The following is a 20612-nucleotide window of genomic DNA, read 5'->3' on the forward strand; positions in this document are numbered from 1 at the left end:
GTAGATTGTCAAAATCAACATATTTAACTTACAGTACTTTTCACATACAAACTCTGGTGGCTTATAGTATTTTGTTACAGGTCTATATCACTTCACTTTAGTCACCTCCTCCCGCCAAGGTCTGGGATTTACCTGCACAGTTTGGAGATGAGGGAGCAGGAAGCGTCACTCAGGGAGCTGGGAAACTTGATGACACCATCCAGGATTTTGCCGTAGATCGTGCGCGGATCTGAATTATTACAGAAAGGGGGTCTGTGATAGAGACAAACATAATCATTAATGAGGACTCTGCATGGTCATACAACATCTCCCAAGACATCTATAGTCAATAGCAGAGTGGGTCTTGAAATTAGAACTACAAATCCAGCTGATATGATCTTATGTGGTAAGCAGGAAGTGTTAGATGTTTCAGTGGATGAATTGATCTATTGAATTAAATCCATATATAACCTGGAGGCTACAAATTTCCATTCTGGTAGATCCACCCAGCCAGTCCCCTCTCTAACATTAATTATAAGAGTGACATGAGACTCCCTCATTCATCACCTAGAAGCTATTCAGTGATTTGCTATATAAATGTACTCATACTTCCTGGTGGACTCTATATCTGAAACCTACAGTCGCATTATCCAGGGCCCGGTGATGAAGGATGTTTAAAGGCACACTCACGCTTCCACCCAATGAAGAACACAGACATTGAGTTCTTGCATCTTATGAAGCATAATACTGGCATTAATGTAAGCACATAATGTTCATTTTATTTATAAAAATTAATTCATACATATAATGAGGTCAGTGCCTTGAGGCCTATTTATTTAATAAATGTTTAATTAAGTAGACATAAATATAGGTAATGAAACCAGTGGTGCAAGAACAATGTTCAGAGTGGGGGTGCTGCCATCAATCTCACGTCACTGAAGTCATAGGGATTGTGAAAAATACAATTGTCACAAAAAGAACAAATGTAGCAAATGAGACACGCTCATTCGGCAAGAGTGGTAAAGATGTAGGCCTACTGGCACTTTTGCGCAGCCAGATTGTCATTTTTTTTAAATTCCGGTGGCGCAATTTGCCACTGGCATATTTATAAGGCTACATGTTACGTGGCTTTTCATGGCCTTATAAGTATGTGCCCCTTCCAAGCAGAAAACTGCGTGAAAGGAGCATTCAATGGGTGTTGCTGGGGGCGTTCCCAGCAATATCCATTGCTTTTTGACCCTGCCCCGGAATTAACAAGAAATCGTAAGTCTGAGGCAGTGCCAAAAACAAACGCCTCTCTGAGGCACAATGATGAGAAATATCTTTATTTCTGCTCGCTTTTCTTCCTTCTATGTGTGCTGCATTGTGCAGCACACATAGAAAGAGGAAAAATCCTCTTGTGATTTTTTTTGTGCAGCAAGGTTTTCCTTCCTACAAAAATAATCAGTCCTGCGACGCAGGCACCTTTGCACCATGGTGCAAAGGTGCTTGCATAGGCGCGCAGCAGCCTATTGTGCGCCGGTGCAGGGGAAAAGGACAGGAATGCCCCATATCTAATAAAAAACGAGCGTTTGCAATTCAATAGGTCTCAATATTTTGAGCTATTGGCATTGTAAATGACAATGCCTTTTATTTATGTGTTTAAAAAATCCGCAATATTAAAAGCCATTGACATTCAAAATACCAAAAGGTCAAAGTTTTTAAAATGCTAGACCTATTGCATTGCAAATGCTTGTTCTCTTAATTTTGGTTTATAAATGCACAGTTTATTTGGATAATGGGGAATATTAATCCCTTTGATGTATTGTCATTTGGACGACTTTGAGCAATTTACAGTTTATGGAGTGTCTCTCTCACATCTGTGTGAATTGCATGCATGGGAGACCTTTTACATACTGTTTATGCTGGGATCGGTCACTGAAACAACATGCATGCAGTCTTGTCCACGAGCGAGAACCCAAGGGCCAGCAGTGGTGAAAAAACTTTCCAGAAGTCCCTTTTGGAGCCATAGGAATGTGCACGGTCACACACTAATTCAGATCAGATTTTCAACCTACTAGACCCAGCTAGGCTTCAGGTTTGCAGTGTTTACCCCCATCCATTGTCTAACATTAACGAGTCTAAAGACCAGAACATTAGTGTAAATGCATAAAAAACTGCTTAAAATGACAGATACTTCTAATCCCTTTAGTATAATTGAACAACAACGGTCCTTGACACAAGGGGGATAGACATTTGAATAATTATAGGCTACAATCTGCGCTATAATGAACAAGAAGTCCAGCCGGACTTCAAAATTTAATTAATAGTGTGATAGGTCAAAATAAACAGAACAACAATTAAACAGTGGGACACAGTCCTGTATCTACAAGGCTAGACAAACAATTTACAATACATACAATAGGAAATTTCTCAGACAATTGAAAAGGGAAGGAGCAAAAAAATAGAATCAATTTGCTTAACACATGTAGAAAAAACATGATTTTGGCACATAGTTGTGAACTGGTGTTTAGACTACATCAACTGTCGACGGCGTTTCGATCCAGTTAGAATTATGGATCATCATCAGGACAACCAATGTTTTGCCTGAATTTACAAGCCTCGGGGAAGGTACAGTTAGACAGCCGGGGCGTCTTGAAGACTGGCTCTGAGTAATAGGTGGTCGTGGGGCTTCCAGATTCAGGAGCCTAAAGGGAATGGTGCCAGAATTAAATCAAAAACCAGTCAACAACAACCAATTGCCGGGGAATGGTAAGGGCAGGGCTTACCTCGATGTTAGGCTGGCAATTCCTTGGATAACGGGCGATTCGTGAATTGCGGAGATTAAAAGCAGGAACACTGCACGGATAGTGCGTGATTAAGTAGTTGTAGTGCCAGACAGGACCTCGGAAGGGAGACGATTTGGCGGATATATGCGCGTGGCAGGGAGACCTGTGGTGAGGCACCAATTGATTTTGAAGGTCTCGAAGGGGAGACGAATCGGAGGGTGATTGCGCGTGGTAGGGAGACCTGTAATAAGGCACCTAGAGTTCTCGATGGAACTTCCACGGCCTTCTATGGAGCCCAATCGCGTCGATTGGGCTCCATGTGTGAAGCAAATTGATTCTATTTTTTTGCTCCTTCCCTTTTCAATTGCCTGAGAAATTTCCTATTGTATGTATTGTAAATTGTTTGTCTAGCCTTGTGGATACAGGACTGTGTCCCACTGTTTAATTGTTGTTCTGTTTATTTTTACCTATCACACTATTAATTAAATTTTGAAGTCCGGCTGGACTTCTTGTTCATTATAGCGCAGATTGTAGCCTATAATTATTCAAATGTCTATCTCCCTTGTGTCAAGGACTGTTGTTGTTCAATTATACTAATACCCCTGGTCCTTGCTTACCAAGTGGGTTCCCTTGTTTCTCTAAAATAGCTAATCCCTTTAGAGCACAACAGCTGCAACATCATACTGAATCAAGGAAACAGGTGGCCCTGAAACCAACATCGGTCCTCCCGCCAACCGGGGGTCTATAGCGATTCGTCAAAATAGGGAACAAATAACTACACTAAAGCTGCAATGGATGCTATGAAAAAGACATTAAAAACACCACGCGGTGAGTAGGCCCAATGGAAAACTAAACACAGTGTGCAGCTAATGTACTGGGCATTGTGCTAACGGAGTCGTTGTCTGGGCATCCGCAAATATTCTGACTCACTGAGCACCAACTCTTCTCAGACACCCAAACGAAACATAGCACCATTGACAAAGGCCCCATGTGGACACATCGGTAGACACTTGAAAGACGAGGGCGCGATCCAGAAATTCACTTTCTCTGCTACATATTACTAAATACATGCACGCTACTGCATGGAATGCTTCTGTCAATTTTTCCTGAATTACTGCTTCCAAACTTGACTCTGTGTGCTCATCTCAAGACAGGAAAGAACCTTGTACGTGTGCACGCACACTTCTGGATAGTGTTCTGTATTTATTCTCTCTAGAGGAAGTGTCAAGTGATCATATTAGTACCTGACTGTGCAAAAGGTACTTTATTTTCTGAGCTTACGTTGCCATGTCTAAAGGGAGCATGCCAAGGCATGCATGAGTGTATGTTTCTAGGAGAAAAGTGCGCGGCCCACATATACGAAGCAAAAGGACTCCTGACACTAGGCCAGGGCAATGAGACTCTGAAGGTGCATTCTTAGTCATGGAAGAACAATATCGCAGCCTTGGGACCCTTTCTGGAACTAGGGTTAATTTTTTTTTTTTTTTAAATATATTTTTATTGCAGAGTTACAAACCACAGGATACAATTAAACAGCCAGTGCACTTGTGGGCTCCCCCCTTCCAATGATAGTTCACAGTTGTACACAGCCATTCAGCCCGCATCCCGGAGGCCGGGCGGCATATCACATCGCTCAAAAGGAACACTTCACAGTGCACGTCCCATTGGGACCCTGGCGGAAGGTCGTTTTGTGTATCTGCTTTTACCCCCCCACCCACAACAACAGACCCATCAGCCATCTCCGTGGTAATCAACGATATCGCCCTTACAGGGCCTGCCCTAAACTATATGGGCCTGCGCACCTGGCCGTTCCACCCAATCAGTCTGCCCTCCACTCAGTGCCACCGTCCCAGTAGGTCCAAGGCCCTAACAAGCAACCCTCCAATGGCTTCCGGCCCTCCCCAAACCCCCTATAATCAACCCCCCCCAACACCCCCCCTCCCCTGGCAACTGCTAAGGTGTGTGCTTCGCCCTATCGAATTGGATGGGTCCACTACAGTGCGTAGTACCATACTTCTGTGTTCGCCCCGCAGCGTCCAGCGGCTTAGTTCTCGCCTTCCTCATCCTCAACCAAAGAATCACGCAAAGCCTGTACCACTAGCTCCCATGCTCGCGCCGCATCCAGTACCTTCTCATTCCCCAACTTTACTGCTTGCTTCATCCGGAGCACACTCTCGCAGTCAGACCACCGCAGCAACTCATTCTTCCATCTACGCAGTGAGGGACCCCCCCTGGACTTCCAGTGCCACGATATTTCCCTCTGTGCCAATATCAGACCCAGGTCTATGAATGTACTTGTCACCTTGGTGTGCTTAGTATGCGGGAACCAGAGCAATAGGCACGCTGCCATGTCAAATTCTACCTCCCTGTCAGTCACTTCATTCAGGAGTTCCCCTACCTCCGCCCAATAGGTCCCCAGTTGCGGGCACCCCCAAAACAAATGGTCCATGTCCGCCCCTAGGGACGAACACCGGGGGCAACAGGCATCCGGCACCGGAAAGTACCGCTGTAGTTTCTCAGGAGTTAAATAGGCCCTATGGAGCACATAGAAGTGGACCTGCTGAAAGCGCGCGTTCCTAGTGCCCTTCCACGTGCGTCGCAGGATATGGCCCCATGCCGTATCCGGTATGGGCCGGCCAACGCTCACCTCCCATTTAGCTTTGAGTCCGTGGAGTGGTTCCAGCCCTTCGTTCAGCATCCTATTATGTAGGCATGTCACAGCTTTGAATGTACCAGCTGCCATTACCACATATTGGCACGCCATAGTCGTCGCGGGTTCCGAGAGCCCCTCTCTCCAGTGCTTTTGTACGGCAGCCACAACTGCCGCATGTAGGAGAAAGCCCCCCTCAGGCAGTCCGAACTAGTCCCGGAGCACTTCGAACGGCGCCAGAGCCCCATCTATGTACAAGTCGCCCACCACCTGCAACCCCGCCTCCTCCCAATCCAACAACGGGGACCAATCTCCTCCGTGCGGCAATGCCGTCAACATCCCGATCGGGATCTCCGGGGCATAAGGCCGCGATGCCCTCGCTCTCCGAAGGCTCCTCTGCCAGCACAGCCGGAGCGTCCGCTCTTCCATGGTGAGGGCCCGTAGCTCGAGCCGCTGCTGCATTACGATGTATGACAGCACGTGGCGCTGTATCCCCCGATCCCGGTCCTCCTCCGGTCCCCGGAACACCCTGGCTACGTTCTGCGTAAGGACCTGCAACTGCGCCGCCAGATAATACAGCTCCAGGTCGGGCACGGCCATGCCCCCTTCCAGCTTGGGGCGAAGTAGCGTGCTCAGGGCTATTCTGCGGCGGCCATGCCCCCATAGAAAGCCAATTATCATTGACCGCAGTTCCCTAAACACCCCCTGGGGAATCCAGACAGGCAGCGTTCGGAAATAATAGAGGAAGCGGGGGAGCGCCACCATTTTCAACAGTGCTATCCTGCCTAGGACTGTCAGCGGGAGGGTCGACCAGAAAGACAAGCTGCCCCGCAGCGCCCGGACACAGCGGCCAATGTTACCCTCCAAAAGGTCAGCAGCCGAGTGGTAAATGCGGACACCCAAGTAGGTGATGCAAGAGGGTTCCCATACCACACCCAAATCGCTGCTAGGGGCTGGCGATCCCGCTCTCAGCGGGAACACGCAAGTCTTCGCCCAATTGACCATAAGGCCCGACAGCCGGCCGAACTCAGACAACAGATCCATCGCTCCAACCAACGCCCCCGAGGTGTCAGCTAGGTACAGGAGCAAGTCATCCGCATAGAGCGATATATAATGCCAATGCCCATCACTCACTATCCCCGCGTATCGGTCGCCTGACCTCGCATGGACCGCCAAGGGTTCCATCGCCAGGGCAAACAACAGAGGGGAGAGAGAGCATCCCTGTCGTGTTCCCCTGCCCACCGGGTACGCCGCGGACACCATGCCGCCCAATCGTACCCTCGCCGTCGCCGAGGTATATAAGACCCTCGTCCACCTTCGAAACCCGTCGCCCATGCCAAACCTCTCCAGCACTCCATCCAGGAAAGGCCATTCCAAGCTATCGAAGGCCTTTTCGATGTCCACAGACAGAACCGCCGGCACTCCCTCCCCATCCAAGATGGCGTCCATTATTCCCACCAGGCGGCGGATATTCATCGCCGTGCTCCTCGTGGGTATAAACCCGGCCTGGTCCCTGTGCACCAGGCCCGTCATACGCGGGGCCAGTCTGGTGGCTAGGATGCGACTCAGGATCTTATAGTCCACCGTCAGCATGGACAGCGGGCGATAAGACCTCACGTCCGCGGCATCCCGGCCAGGCTTGAGGAGCGGTACTATCAAGGCCTCCCGCATGGAGCCAGGCAATGCCCCCTTCTCGAAGGCTTCCGTATACACCACCAGCAGCCTGGGCGCCAGAATGTCCGCATAGTGTTGATAGAACTCGATTGGCAGTCCGTCCACCCCGGGCGTCTTGTTACGGGCCATATGTTTAATGGCCACCCGAATTTCCGTAAGCGTGATCGGGCTACCCAGTTCCTTCGCGTCCTCCTCGTCCAGGACCGGAAGCGGCCTCTCCCCCAGGTACTCCGCGATGTCCTGAACCCCCACCCCCAGCTGACTCCGGTACAGTTCCTCATAATATCCCCTGAAGCGGTCCAATATAGCTGCCTGGGAGTACACCATCTCTCCCTGCGCATTATTAATGCTGAGGATCGGGCAGCCCCTAAGTTCCGGGTTAGCTAGTCTGGCCAAGAGGGTGCCCACCTTGTCCCTCTCTGCGTGTGCCCTGATAATGTACTGCCTATAGTCGTAACATCTCAAACGTTCCGTCTCCGCGGCTACCACTTCCTTCGCCTCCAACAACTGGGCCTGTAGACCTGGCCTAGTTGGCCTGTGGCGCTCCAAGTCCCTCAAAGCTTCCTCCGCTTTCATTAGGTCATTCAGCACAGTCGTACGAGCATTCGAGAACCTGCCCAAACACACCCCTCTCACCACCACTTTCATTGCATCCCATTCAGTAGATCTACTCGCAGCCGTGCCTTCATTCACACCGAAATAACGATCAATGCCTTGCCGGACCGCCTCGTCAAACACAGAATCCTCCAGCGTCTCCGGCCGAAGCCGCCATGTTGGTATTACTGAGCGCTCCCTCTGCCACTGAATATGCACCAATAGGGGGTTATGATCGGATATAGTCCTAGCCAGGTACTCCGCATGGGTAATCAACGGGGCTAGGGATCCCCCGCAAAGCACCGAATCGATCCTGACATGTAGATCATGGAGAGCGGAATAAAAGGAATAATCCCTGGTTCCCCTGTGCCTCTCCCGCCAGACATCCAGCAACCCCCATCGTTCTTGCCAGTCCTTCCTGTGCGCGGCCAGCCTGCGCACAGGAGAGTCTACTAGGGGGGGATGGGACCTATCCAGAGCAACATCAGTAATCGAGTTGAAGTCCCCCCCTAGCACTATCGGACCCGCCAGGAAAGAGGCCAAGGACCCCGAGAGGCCATCAAAGTATCGGCCTTGATCAGTGTTCGGTGCATAAACACAACAGAAAACCACATCCCGTCCATACAACCTCCCCTCCACCGCCACAAACCTGCCATCCGGATCTATTGCCTGATTCAGCACCTGGAAGGGTACCCCCGCCCTCACCCAGATCAAGACCCCCCTGGCATACGCTGAGTAAGTGGTGCCAAAGACCTGGCCCCGCCATCTTTTCTGCAAGGCAGCGCACTCTTTTTTGGTGAGATGAGTCTCCTGGAGCATAGCAATCTGAACCCCCCTGCGTACTAGGTATGCATGTACTTTGTGACGTTTCACCATAGTCCGCAGCCCCCGGACATTCCACGTTAGGCATTTCAAGTTAGGTAATGTCCCCATTCCAACTCCGTACAGTCCGAATCAAATAACAACGGTCCATGGCCCCCCCAATGCAGTTGCCCCCCCCCAAACAGTCCCAAAACTGAAACATTCCCCAAACCCCACTCCCCAGGACAGAGCACACGAACCCAATGGCCGCCCCCATCCAAACCTTGACCCAACTCCTCACACACTTACCCTGTGGTCTCCACCACAGTCGACCTTAAGGGCCTAAGGGGGGTGAGTCGCCGCCGACCCCAGCTAGCGGAGCTCGCGTCCCGCACTTCATCCCCTCCAAAACACACAGCTCCCCCTCCCGGCAACCCGCCCCCCAGCAACAGGATAACACCCTACCATGAAGTCCCGATCTAGTCCCAGTTCTCCCTCAGCCGCAAAAAATAACCTCCGAAGTCTGTGGGGTTACTATCGGCCCTTTCTGGCTCTCCGCCTCCGAAAGTTCCTCTCCTGTTCGGCTGCCTTCCCCTCCCGAGTCCGTTTCGGCCCGTTCACTGTTCTGTTGCGACCCTGTAATGGCCGCCGTCGCTGCGAGTGCATCCCTCTTCTCCGCCGCCATTTGAGCCTCCCGTTTCTCCCGCTGGCGCCTGTTGCGGGATCTGATGCGTTGTGACTGCCGCACCCGGGGCTGCTTGGGTTGGTCTCGCCGACTTTGGTGTGATCTGTCCGTCCCCGCTCTGTACGACTCAAGCCATTGCCAAACTTCGTCCGGAGTCTGGAAAAAGTGCGTGGTGCCATCCATGATAATCCGCAGCTTGGCCGGGTAGAGCAAGGAGTACTGGATGCCTTCCTCCCTGAGCTCCTTCTTCACAGCAAGGAACGATGCCCTGTCCTTCTGGACCGCCTGCGTATAGTCCGGGAAGATCGTTACCTTGCTGTTCTCCACCTCATAAGGGCCCGACATCCTGGCCCGCTGGATGAGGAGATCTCGGTCCTTGTAGTGGAGGAGCCGCACCACCATCGGTCGGGGGGGGCGGCCAAGCCCCGGCGGGCGAGCGGGCACCCGGTGAGCTCGCTCCAGAGTGAAAAATGGAGTAAGCCCCTCCGGCGCCACCACAGTGCGAAACCAGTTCTCCATGTAGGCCACCGCATCCTCCCCCTCAATCCGTTCCGGCAGGCCTACGACCCGCACGTTGTTCCGCCTATTGCGGCCTTCGGCATCCTCCGCCCTCCGCTCCAGTGTGCCCAGTCGGGCCAAAATGTCCGTGATCCTGTGCTCCGCTGTCACCACCGATGGCTTCAGGTCCAGCAACAGTTGGTCATGATCCTTGACCCGATCCGCCAGCTTCGCGTGATCCGCGCGTAGCAGCCCCAGGCCCGTGGCCACTTGGGCAATATCATTGTGCAATGCCTCCTTAGTGGAGGTGATCGCCTCAAGGATGGCATCCAAACGCCGGTTCAGCCGCTGTTCCTGGTCAAGCTCCGTAGAGGGACTCTCACTCAGCCGAGTCGATGTCGCCGAGTCCCCCTCGCGGCTCCCGGGCATCGGCCCTCCGATTGCCGCCATGTCAGGGCACTGCGTCACAAGTCCGGTCACCCGTTCTGCGAGTACGCCCGTGGGTCCGTGCCGGCCACCGGGCACCGGGCAGTGCTATGTCCCCGACGACGTTCACAGGAACAATGGCCAGGCGGACGAGCTCCGTTCCGTCACCCCCTTGGCCTGCGGGGGGAAGTATGAGTCTTAGGGCGGTGGCCGACGAGGGCCCCCGATCTTCTGGGTGAATCGGGTCAGCGCCCCCTGGTCTCAGGGCATCGCCCTGCCAATCCTAGTGCGTCGGGCAGCCGGGTGCAGGGTCCCTTGCTACTTGGCGACAACCGGGCTCAGGGCTGAAGTTCGGGACCGTCCGACCTCCTCGCCGCCATTTTCTTCACACCCTGGGCTACACCTCGGCCGCCTCCTCTCTCGATCTCCTCGGGGCCAGCAGTCCCCCAGCGACTCTCCGATTACGCCCAGCTGTCCCCGTACACTTCAGAGGGCAGGAGCGTCGTCTCCGGGTCGCCTAGGGTCCCGAAAAACAGGAGAATTAGCGGGATTCCGCGCGGAGCTGCGAGCTCACGCCGCCATCCCGATCGGCGTCCAAGCCACGCCCCCGGAACTAGGGTTAATGACCAGAAAAGAACACTAGAGCATGAGAAGAGCCTTCAAGAAAGAAGGCGCCCACACTATGAAAGCAGCACTAGAATAAACCTTACGGGTTCTTCTGTCAAAGGACTATTACCGCCACACTATAAATTATTTCACGTTCATGGTCCTAGACGATTAGATTAAAAAACAAGCCCTGCTTATGCCTCTCACCTTGTCAGTTAAGAACTTTGGCATTACTATAAAAAGTAATGTGTAGACATTTACAACGTCTGCTGAGAGCATGGAGTTACAGGCTTTCAGATACTCCACATTTAGAGCAAGGGTAGAGAGAACTGCTGGATTTATTGCTATTTGATATAAAGATTATTTTTTCATTAAAAAACTTTTGATATACATATTTAGCTAATTGTATACCATTCTGCTCATTCAGGGTTGGGGTGCTGTGTGATTACTGTGTGAGTGTCCATGTATGGAGTTTATGAATGATCAGTGACTCCAAAAGGAATTATTTTTGACTTGATAGTCTTTTAGGGAACCCTGTCCCTTTGGTTAGTGGGGGCCTGTCTCATTGCATTTACCCACCATTGTTGCTCAACTGCAGCAGAGGGAGACGCTGCTTTCGTGGCAGATGCTCTATAGGAGAAGGTTTTTTTTACTAATTACTAGGTCACCAATGATCAATCAATCATCGTATTTATATAGCGCACTACTTACCCAGAGGGTCTCAAAGCGCCGGGGGGGGGGGGGGGGGGGGGGGGGAGGATCCGCTACTGCTCGAACAACCAGGTCTTGAGTTGCTTCCTGAAGGCGAGGTGGTCCTGGGTCCGTCTGAGATTGTGCACATCTGAGCTGACTGAATCAAAATGGAAGTTCAGCAAGAAGATGCTCCTGGTTCCCTGAGTGGAAATCATCACAAGCAGAAGTGAGTGAGTGAGTGTGGCAGCAGCAGACCTGCCGGCTTAAGAATGGGGGACTCTCCCCTGAGTGATCAGAAATGTCTCGTCTCCACTCTCAAGAACCCAGAGGACATCTGCAGCTGCGGACACAACCCCCAAAGGGGTGGGGAGTAGTAGAGGTGTCTTAGTTACCGCTGCTTGGAACTCTGCCCAGCAGAATTTTTTTTTAACCTTATTATTCAAGGGAATAAACCTAAGTTCATGAATCTGGCCTCTTCATTCTGTGGGGTGGAAGATAAAGATGGTCAGTGCTTGATGGTAGGACCCTAGTGAAGAAAGTGTCCTTTGGCACCAGTCTGTACTTGGGGTCCATCATATTGTTCATCATGGGAGTAGTGAAGCCTCTCAGATCTCTGTGGGCATCATGAAGTCAACGGCTAACAAGGGTACAACTGACCTCATGTAGTACCCATAGGCCACAACAGGGTGAAGTAAACCAGTCTCCGCTTGGACAGGAGTGACCACAGCTGTGCTTTCTTACAACCCCACCCACATCCTCAACTCACCTAATATTCCTTAAAAATAATGTTGCCTTTGGGATGATCCCTCAGAGGCCACTTTCCTCGTCAGGGTCTTTGTTAGGCACCGTACAGGGGAGGGGATGTGTGGACCAGTGAGGGAGCATAAACAGGGATGGTACTGAGGGTTCTAGCGCTCCCTCGCAGGACGGCGTGGCTACAGCTGAGCCCTACAGCTGAGCCCTACAGCTGAGCCCTACAGCTGAACCCTAAAGCTGAACCCTAAAGCTGAGCCTTGCTTGATACCAGACCCACCAGTGTTAGAAGTAATGCTGGCAGCGACAGGAGCTCTGTTGTACAGTGGCCACCAGGAGATCGAACACCGTGGTTAGAAGCCAGGACTCTGCCCATCATCAATTCACCAGTAAGCATTGCTGCGCGTACAGGGGAATCTGGAGGTGGCTGCTTGAGGGAGCCCGGGGACTCAATGGTCGCTCTGAGGTTGCTTGGAGCCCAATTGATTCTATACGCCACAGAGCAGTAACCAAGGGAACCTCGAAAAGGAGTTCGTTTGCAGGAAGCATAACCCAAAGTTCCTTCTTCCAAGGCTTGTTGTACAAAGCAATAGAAATGTTTCTCTCAGGACAAGCCGAGGGGGCTGAGACCACACCTCGTGCATCATAACGCCTTTCCAGCTTTGGGGCACACAGCAGCAATGAAGCTACAGGCTTAGTCATTCAGCAACCATTCTCTGGATCTCTGCACTCCTACTTTCACTTATATGACATTCGATCCTAGACTACTTGTCGGCTGACACTTCCAAGCATCGGTACAAATGCGCGCGCTGCCTTAGGTCGAGGTTTTTTTATGTATTCATCCATCTATATCAATGCTCTTGGATGCTATTTATGAGGGCCCTGTGTCACTTTTGCACTTAAGCGGTAAATGCGTAATGCAGAATTCTCATTAAGATTTATGAAGCCGCGCAAAGCCACCCTGCTTGGCTCTGAGTGGTCTTATGAATCATGAGTAAGGCGATGCAGCGCAAATCCCAGTGTCGCCATACTCTGCGCACAGGAGGCGTTCCACAGCGTTGTAGTGGGTTTGCCAACCGCAAACCCCATGGAATTTGACGCTGCTTCAGATTTACAAAGTGATGTAAACCTGGGGAAGCACCAAATCCGTAATGAGGAGAATTTTTTTTTTTCTCCTCGTTGTTTCTTCTTTCAATGTGTGCTGTATTCGGAAGCGCCGGACAAAGAGGAACACGCTTCTCAGGATTGTTTTTGTGCAGGAAGGTGCCCCTTCACAACACATCACAGGCACCCTTGCACCGAGGTGCAAGTGTGCCTACGTTGGCACTAGGCGCTAGAGCAGAGAGAAAGGGCAGGAATGCGCCGTACAAAGAGGAAAACGCTTCTCAGGATTGTTTTTGTGCAGGAAGGTGCCCCTTCACAACACATCACAGGCACCCTTGCACCGAGGTGCAAGTGTGCCTACGTTGGCACTAGGCGCTAGAGCAGAGAGAAAGGGCAGGAATGCGCCGTACAAAGAGGAAAACGCTTCTCAGGATTGTTTTTGTGCAGGAAGGTGCCCCTTAACAACACATCACAGGCACCCTTGCACCGTGGTGCAAGGGTGCCTACGTTGGCACTAGAATGCCGAAATGGCGCCGGCGCAGAGAGAAAGGGAGGAATGCACAGTATTGCTTAAATACGGTGCAATCCTGCCCTTTCAATTTGGCAAAGGCAGCGCAGAAAGGTGACTCCGCCAAAGTCCCATCAATATGCCCACCGTGTTCAGAGCACAGATTGGCCTTAACCCATAGACTTTCACCCGTCACTGTTTAAAAGGTGCGCCATGGCGCAAGCAGGGACAGCCCCATGTATAATAAGGTTCCAGTAGGGCATGGAACTGGTCTGACTGCACAATCTGGCCAGGGGCAGTCAGGCCCAGCTGTGCAGGTAAACTTCAGGGAAAAGACAGTGGCAGAAACAGCATTGCTTGAATCCGGGTCCCAAGAAAGAGCAGGCAGAAGTTTGAGCTCCACAGCCAAGAGGGGACAGGAAAATCACTGAAAAGTAGCAGAAAATGTTGTGTGAACCACATGCACTTTGAAAAAGCGTCCAATGAAATGGAGCATAAGAAAAGGAAGGCGTTCCTGTGCATAGAAAGTGGGGGTGCACGCCAATCAGAATTTAAAGTCTGCTTCCCTGCCCTATGGCACCACATCTCAAGAGTAGGGTCTATGAGGGCTCATCACATTCACGCTCCTCTACTCCATCAAATGACTCCTGTGTAACCTTCTCCAATGAGAAACAAGATAACCTAGAAATGAAATGTATATGCAAGGCTAGGCTAAGATGTATATTAGAAATGAAATGTACATGCAAGTCTAGAATAAGATGTATATTAGAAATGAAATGCAAGGCAAGGCTAAGATGTGTATTAGAAATGAAATGTACAAGCAAGGCTAGAATAAGATGTATATTAGAAATGAAATGCAAGGCAAGGCTAAGATGTGTATTAGAAATGAAATGTACATGCAAGGCTAGAATAAGATGTAAATTAGAAATGAAAGTCTAAGATGTAAATTAGAAAAGAAATGTCTAATGAAATGTCTATGCAAGGCTAGAATAAGATGTATATTAGAAATGAAATGTACATGCAAGTCTAGAATAAGATGTATATTAGAAATGAAATGCAAGGCAAGGCTAAGATGTGTATTAGAAATGAAATGTACATGCAAGGCTAGAATAAGATGTATATTAGAAATGAAATGCAAGGCAAGGCTAAGATGTGTATTAGAAATGAAATGCACATGCAAGGCTAGAATAAGATGTAAATTAGAAATGAAAGTCTAAGATGTAAATTAGAAAAGAAATGTCTAATGAAATGTCTATGCAAGGCTAGAAGAAGATGTATATTGGAAATTAAATGCATATGCAAGGCTAGGCTAAGATGTATATTAGAAATGAAATGCACATGCAAGGCTAGAATAAGACGTAAATTAGAAATGAAAGTCTAAGATGTAAATTAGAAAAGAAATGTCTAATGAAATGTCTATGCAAGGCTAGAAGAAGATGTATATTGGAAATAAATGCATATGCAAGGCTAGGCTAAGATGTACATTAGAAATGAAATGCACATGCAAGGCTAGAATAAGATGTATATTAGAAATGAAATGCACATGCAAGGCTAGAATAAGATGTATATTAGAAATTAAATGTACATGCGATGCTAGAATAAGTTGTATATTGGAAATAAAATGTCTATGCAAAGCTCGAGTAAGATGTATATTAGAAATTAAATGCAAGGCGAGGCTAAGATGTATATTAGAAATGAAATGTACATGCAAGGCCAGAATAAGATGCATACCAGGAATGAAATGCATATGCACGGCTAGGCTAAGATGTATATAAGAAATGAAATGTACATGCAAGGCTAGGCTAAGATATATATTAGAAATGAAATGTATATGGAAGGCTAGAATAACATGTACATTAGAAATGAAATTTATATGCAAGGCTAGTCTAAGATTTATATTAGAAATGAAGTGTATATGCAAGGCTAGAAAAGGTGTACATTAAAAATGTATATGCAAGGCTAGGCTAAGATGTATATTAGGAATGTAATGTATATGTGAGGCTAGGATAAGGTGTGAATTATAAATGCAATGCATATGCAAGGCTAGGATAAGATGTAAATAAGAAATGTAAAGTGTATGCAAGGCTAGGATCATATGTACTTTTTATAGTCATCCAACCTCCCTAGACATTAAAAAATACTCTTTTATTGGCCCCTGTGACTAAAGAAAAAATAATGTGTCACTATGGGCTCCATGTGCTTGACCCAATGACAATAAAGGTGGTACTCACCGTCCCACCAACATTTCAAAGGCCAAAACTCCCAACATCCAGAAATCCACTGCAAAGTCATGCCCCTGGTTACGCAGTATTTCAGGTGCCAGGTACTCTGGGGTCCCACAGAACGTGTACGTCTTTTCTCCTTTCCGTAACTCCTTTGCAAAACCGAAGTCCACCTGCAAGTGCATAACACAAGCATCTGAATACCCATCTAACCACATGGCATAGGAAGATGACGTAAACACACACGCATTCAAAGCATAGTTTAACTGAGAACAAAAGTTCTAAGTCTAAGGACTTTTGGTCTCAGTTAAACTCAAGTCCAAAACGTAAGTTTACCTGAGACAAAAGTCTAACTTTACTACTCATAAATGCCCTTTGTTAAGACCGAAATTCATAAAGTTAGACTTTTGTCTCAGTTTGCCTTTGTGAATCAGGCCCTACTTATCTCAGTTATTGCTTTTGGTTGTATATTTGGAGAATGACATTTCCAATTGTTTTAAACAAATTCGTTTTTCCCCTTGGACAGGCTTGAGTTGTTTGCAAAAAGCTTCCAAGCTCTTATGGTGAACACAGGTTCCCTTCAAATGGCTACCAGGCTCCCGATCATATATCACCAGACAAAAGGGGAGAGGATATAGCCTAACGGTTAGGACGGTGGACTTCAAATCTGGGGATCCGGGTTCGAGTCTCGGCAATGATGCTCAACATCCTGTGATTCTGGGCAAATCATTTAATATCCCTGTGCTTTACAAAATGTAATGTGTCCTCATGCAAGGCAATTGGTGTTCATGTAAAGCGCTCTGATACCTGATTTTGGGTCAAGTTCCCCCTATATAAAACTTCAAGAAAAAAAAGTAATAATTTTGGGCTAGAAACATATTAAATTTTTTTATTAACCAGGCGCATCCATCAGACAGTCTCAAAGACTTCAACCTCTTGTGGGACAGACTGAAGGACTTCAGACTCAAAATATTTCCTCCAAGAGAAAGAGCTAGAACAATGCTGCAATCTAAATGTGAACTTTAGTCCCTTGTGGGCAGCCCACAGGATCACCAAGTAAGCAGAGGGAATGACTTTTGCTCCCCTGACTAGTGTCGAAGCATTAAAAGATACAGAACACAGACAGCTCGACTCTATGATCCTTAACTTCAATTGAGTCTTACATTCAAGGCAATAAAGGATACTGAACACAGACTGCTCGACTGTTAGATTTGGGGGTCTCTAGTTGGCATAGGTAGGTACCTGTGACAAATAGGGAACCGTGCGTCTAGACAGGGTAAGGGGGTACATTCCTAAAATAACCCTCGCTCACCCCCTTGGTAGCTTGGCACGAGCAGACAGGCTTATCTCAGAGGCAGTGTGTAAAGCATTTGTGAACACATACAGTAACCTATTGACAACACTACAGATGGACACCACAAAGTTGTATATTGAAAATAAGTATCTTTTATATAGATTTAACACAAGACCACAAACAACAAAAATCCACAATACTGTATTTTAAAAATGGTAGGTTTAGCTCAGTTCTTTTAAGATGGTAAATGCAACATTTTGAGTTCAATGTATCCTTAAGATACGTAACGCTTCTACAACGAAAGTGTTGCGGGGAAGGTTATATAGTAGTTCCTTACACGCAAGGATGGTGATGCATTGAAGATCTGGTGCAAAGATACAAAGATGGCTCTTTCTTTGTGATACGACACGCTTCCCGGTGACGCGGCAGCGTTTGCTGGGACGTTGATCCTCTTCTCCGGCGATGCAAGATGTTTCCACACGATGTGAGCCGCGACAGGCCCTGCGACACGCTTCCCAGTGATGCGGCAACGTCTGCTGCGATGTCGATCCTCTCCCCTGGCAATGTGACTTGCTTCCACAACGATGCGAGCCGTGACAGGCCCTGCAACACTCTTCTCGGTGATGCGGCGGCGTCTGCTGCGACGTCGATTCTCTTCTCCGGCGATGAGCCACGACAGGCCCTGCGACACGCTTCCCGGAGATGCGGCAGCATCTAATACGACGTCGATCCTCTTCTCCGGCGATAAGCCACGAGAGGCCCTGCGACACGCTTCCCAGTGATGCGGCGGTGTCTGCTGTGACGTTGATCCTATCCCCTGGCGATGCGAGGCACTTCGGTGGCCCTGCGATGACTCAACAATTCTTCTGAGCCGCGACAGGCTCTGCGACATGCTTCCCGGTGATGTGGCGGTGTCTGCTGCGACGTCGATCCTCTTCTCCAGCGTTGCGAGACGCTTTTGTGTTGTGAAGCGGCAGTTCGGTGACACACTTCTTGTTCTTGAGTCGCTATTCCAGCTCCTTGCGATACGCAGTTCCTCAGAAAGTCCAGAACAACTGCAGGCACTTCCAAAGAACTCTTGGAGAGCTAGTGGATGAAGTCTGTTGTCCCTGAGACTTCAGGAGGAGGCAAGCTCTTTTCCAAGCCCTTGGAGATCCTTCACAAGTTGAATAAAGTACATACAAAGTTCCTTTCTCCTTTCTTTGGCAGTCAGGCAACCACTGCAGGCCAATCCCCCAAACAGCACTTCAGCTTAGGGATAGTCTCTCCTCAGTCTTCCCGGTTCCCCTCCTCCCAAAGTGATCTATAATTCTGGGATTTGGGTCCCCTCTTTTATACACAGTTTCTTTTTGTTCTCTGAAGGAGAGAGGTCTTTGCCTAGTCCAAACAAGTTCTGGTCAGTCCTGGAGCACTCTGTTTACATAACTCCTTCTTTCCTTTCACAGTGCAGGGCCGGGACATCAGACGCACCACAAGGGGTGGAGCCGGCATTGTGGAAGGCAGGCACAGCCTTATTCAGGTCCCAGGTGCAACTCTTCCCACCCATCTACATGCAGATCTCTCCATTCAGCACTTGGCTAACTCACCCTGTCTCTTGGACTCCCCCAGCCCCTGTCACTCAAACTCCAGACAAGGAATACACAACCTTACAGAGGCAGGTTTGGATGGTTAGGCAAGAAAATACCTACTTTCTAAAGGTGGTATTTTCAAACACAGAATGTTAAAACCAACTTCACTAAAAGGTGTATTTTATCATTCTGAATTCAGGCATACTAAGCTCGAATTTCTACCATGTTCCATGAGTCAGTTAGGATTATAAGCTGTAATAATCAAACTGCCCATTCTGGCCAATAGGCAATGGGTAGCTTTGCAATAGTGAAAAACGAAAATGGCTGTAATTCACTATTATGACATGCCACACACATCAGGGCTTGTCCTACCTTATACTTACAATGCTCCCTGCCCGTGGGCCTACCATAGGGGTGTCTGATATGAAGAAAAAAGAAGGTTTAGGGACTGGCAAGTGGGTGCATTTGCCCAGTCAGCATGGCAGTACCAGAATGCACACAGGCTCTGCACATGGCAATCCTTAGACATACTTTTACAGGCTGCTTCTGTGGGTGGCACAGCCAGTGCTGCAAGCCCACAATCAGCAGTATGATTACCAGCGGTGGGCACTCTTTGTGCACTGTACTAGGGTCTGACAGGCAAACCAAACCAGCCAATCATGGAATCACTAATCCATACATCAATTTATAATAGGGAGAGCATATGCACTTTAGCACTGATCAGCAGTGGTAAAGTGTCCAGAGTCATAAAACAGCCAACAACAGGTCAGAAAAAATAGAGGAGGAAGGCAAGCATTTCAGGGATGACCCTGCAAAAAGGGCCAAGTCCAACACAACCCCCTTCCAGTCAAAACACAGGGGAGACCAATCACTACCCTGATGGGCTTCTCTGCTTTGGGCGATAGAACATGGACCAGGCCCGCAACTCTAGGGGTATACTCCAGTTCTACGCCAATCTGAACCTATTGGAATCTCTCTGTCCATACTCTCAGGGCCCACCATGCTAACCCATGGGGAACACTTCTCCTCACCTGTGGAAACCTTCTGTGCAGCACCTTACCTTAGCTTGCTCACAGGTGTGTCCCAACAGACAGACAGAAAGCCACAGTGGCCACTGACAGTAGTCAGTGATGAGACCCATGCCTTATGCCTCTCAGGGCTCTAAAACCTCTGTGGCGTCAGAGAGCGGGGGGCAGTAGCCCCAGGTGCTTGGCACCCTTTGTCCACTCTCCATCCTGTCAGGTCAGGTATGACATTCTGAAACCAAGGCAATAAAGGACACAGACTGCTCGACTCTATGACCCTTCACTTCAATGGAGTCTTATATTCGAGGCAATAAAGTGCACCAAACACAGACTGCTCGACTCTATGACCCTTCACTTCAATGGAGTCCTACATTCGAGGCAATAAAGTGCACCGAACACAGACTGCTCGACTCTATGATCCTTCACTTCAATGGAGTCCTACATTTGAGGCAATAAAGTGCACCGAACACAGACTGCTCGGCTCTATGACCCTTCACTTCAATGGAGTCCTACATTCGAGGCAATAAAGTGCACCGAACACAGACTGCTCGGCTCTATGACCCTTCACTTCAATGGAGTCCTACATTTGAGGCAATAAAGTGCACCGAACACAGACTGCTCGGCTCTATGACCCTTCACTTCAATGGAGTCCTACATTCGAGGCAATAAAGTGCACCGAACACAGACTGCTCGACTCTATGATCCTTCACTTCAATGGAGTCCTACATTCGAGGCAATAAAGTGCACCGAACACAGACTGCTCG

At 48.9% G+C, this 20612-nt stretch overlaps 1 protein-coding gene across 1 annotated transcript in view; it reads right to left on the reverse strand.

Moving 5' to 3' along the window:
• LOC147709613 (cGMP-dependent protein kinase 2-like) overlaps window positions 1-20612 on the reverse strand; it is a 289096-nt gene that overhangs the window by 54655 nt on the left and 213829 nt on the right. The window contains exons 17-18 of the mRNA XM_086928129.1: window positions 15971-16134; window positions 133-252 (exon numbers count right to left, since the gene is read on the reverse strand). Coding sequence (XP_086784255.1) covers window positions 133-252; window positions 15971-16134 — 284 coding nt within the window. The remainder of the gene's footprint in view (window positions 1-132; window positions 253-15970; window positions 16135-20612) is intronic.

The sequence above is a fragment of the Lissotriton vulgaris genome, chromosome 6 (genome assembly GCF_964263255.1).
Source record: "Lissotriton vulgaris chromosome 6, aLisVul1.2, whole genome shotgun sequence".
NCBI lineage: Eukaryota > Metazoa > Chordata > Amphibia > Caudata > Salamandridae > Lissotriton > Lissotriton vulgaris.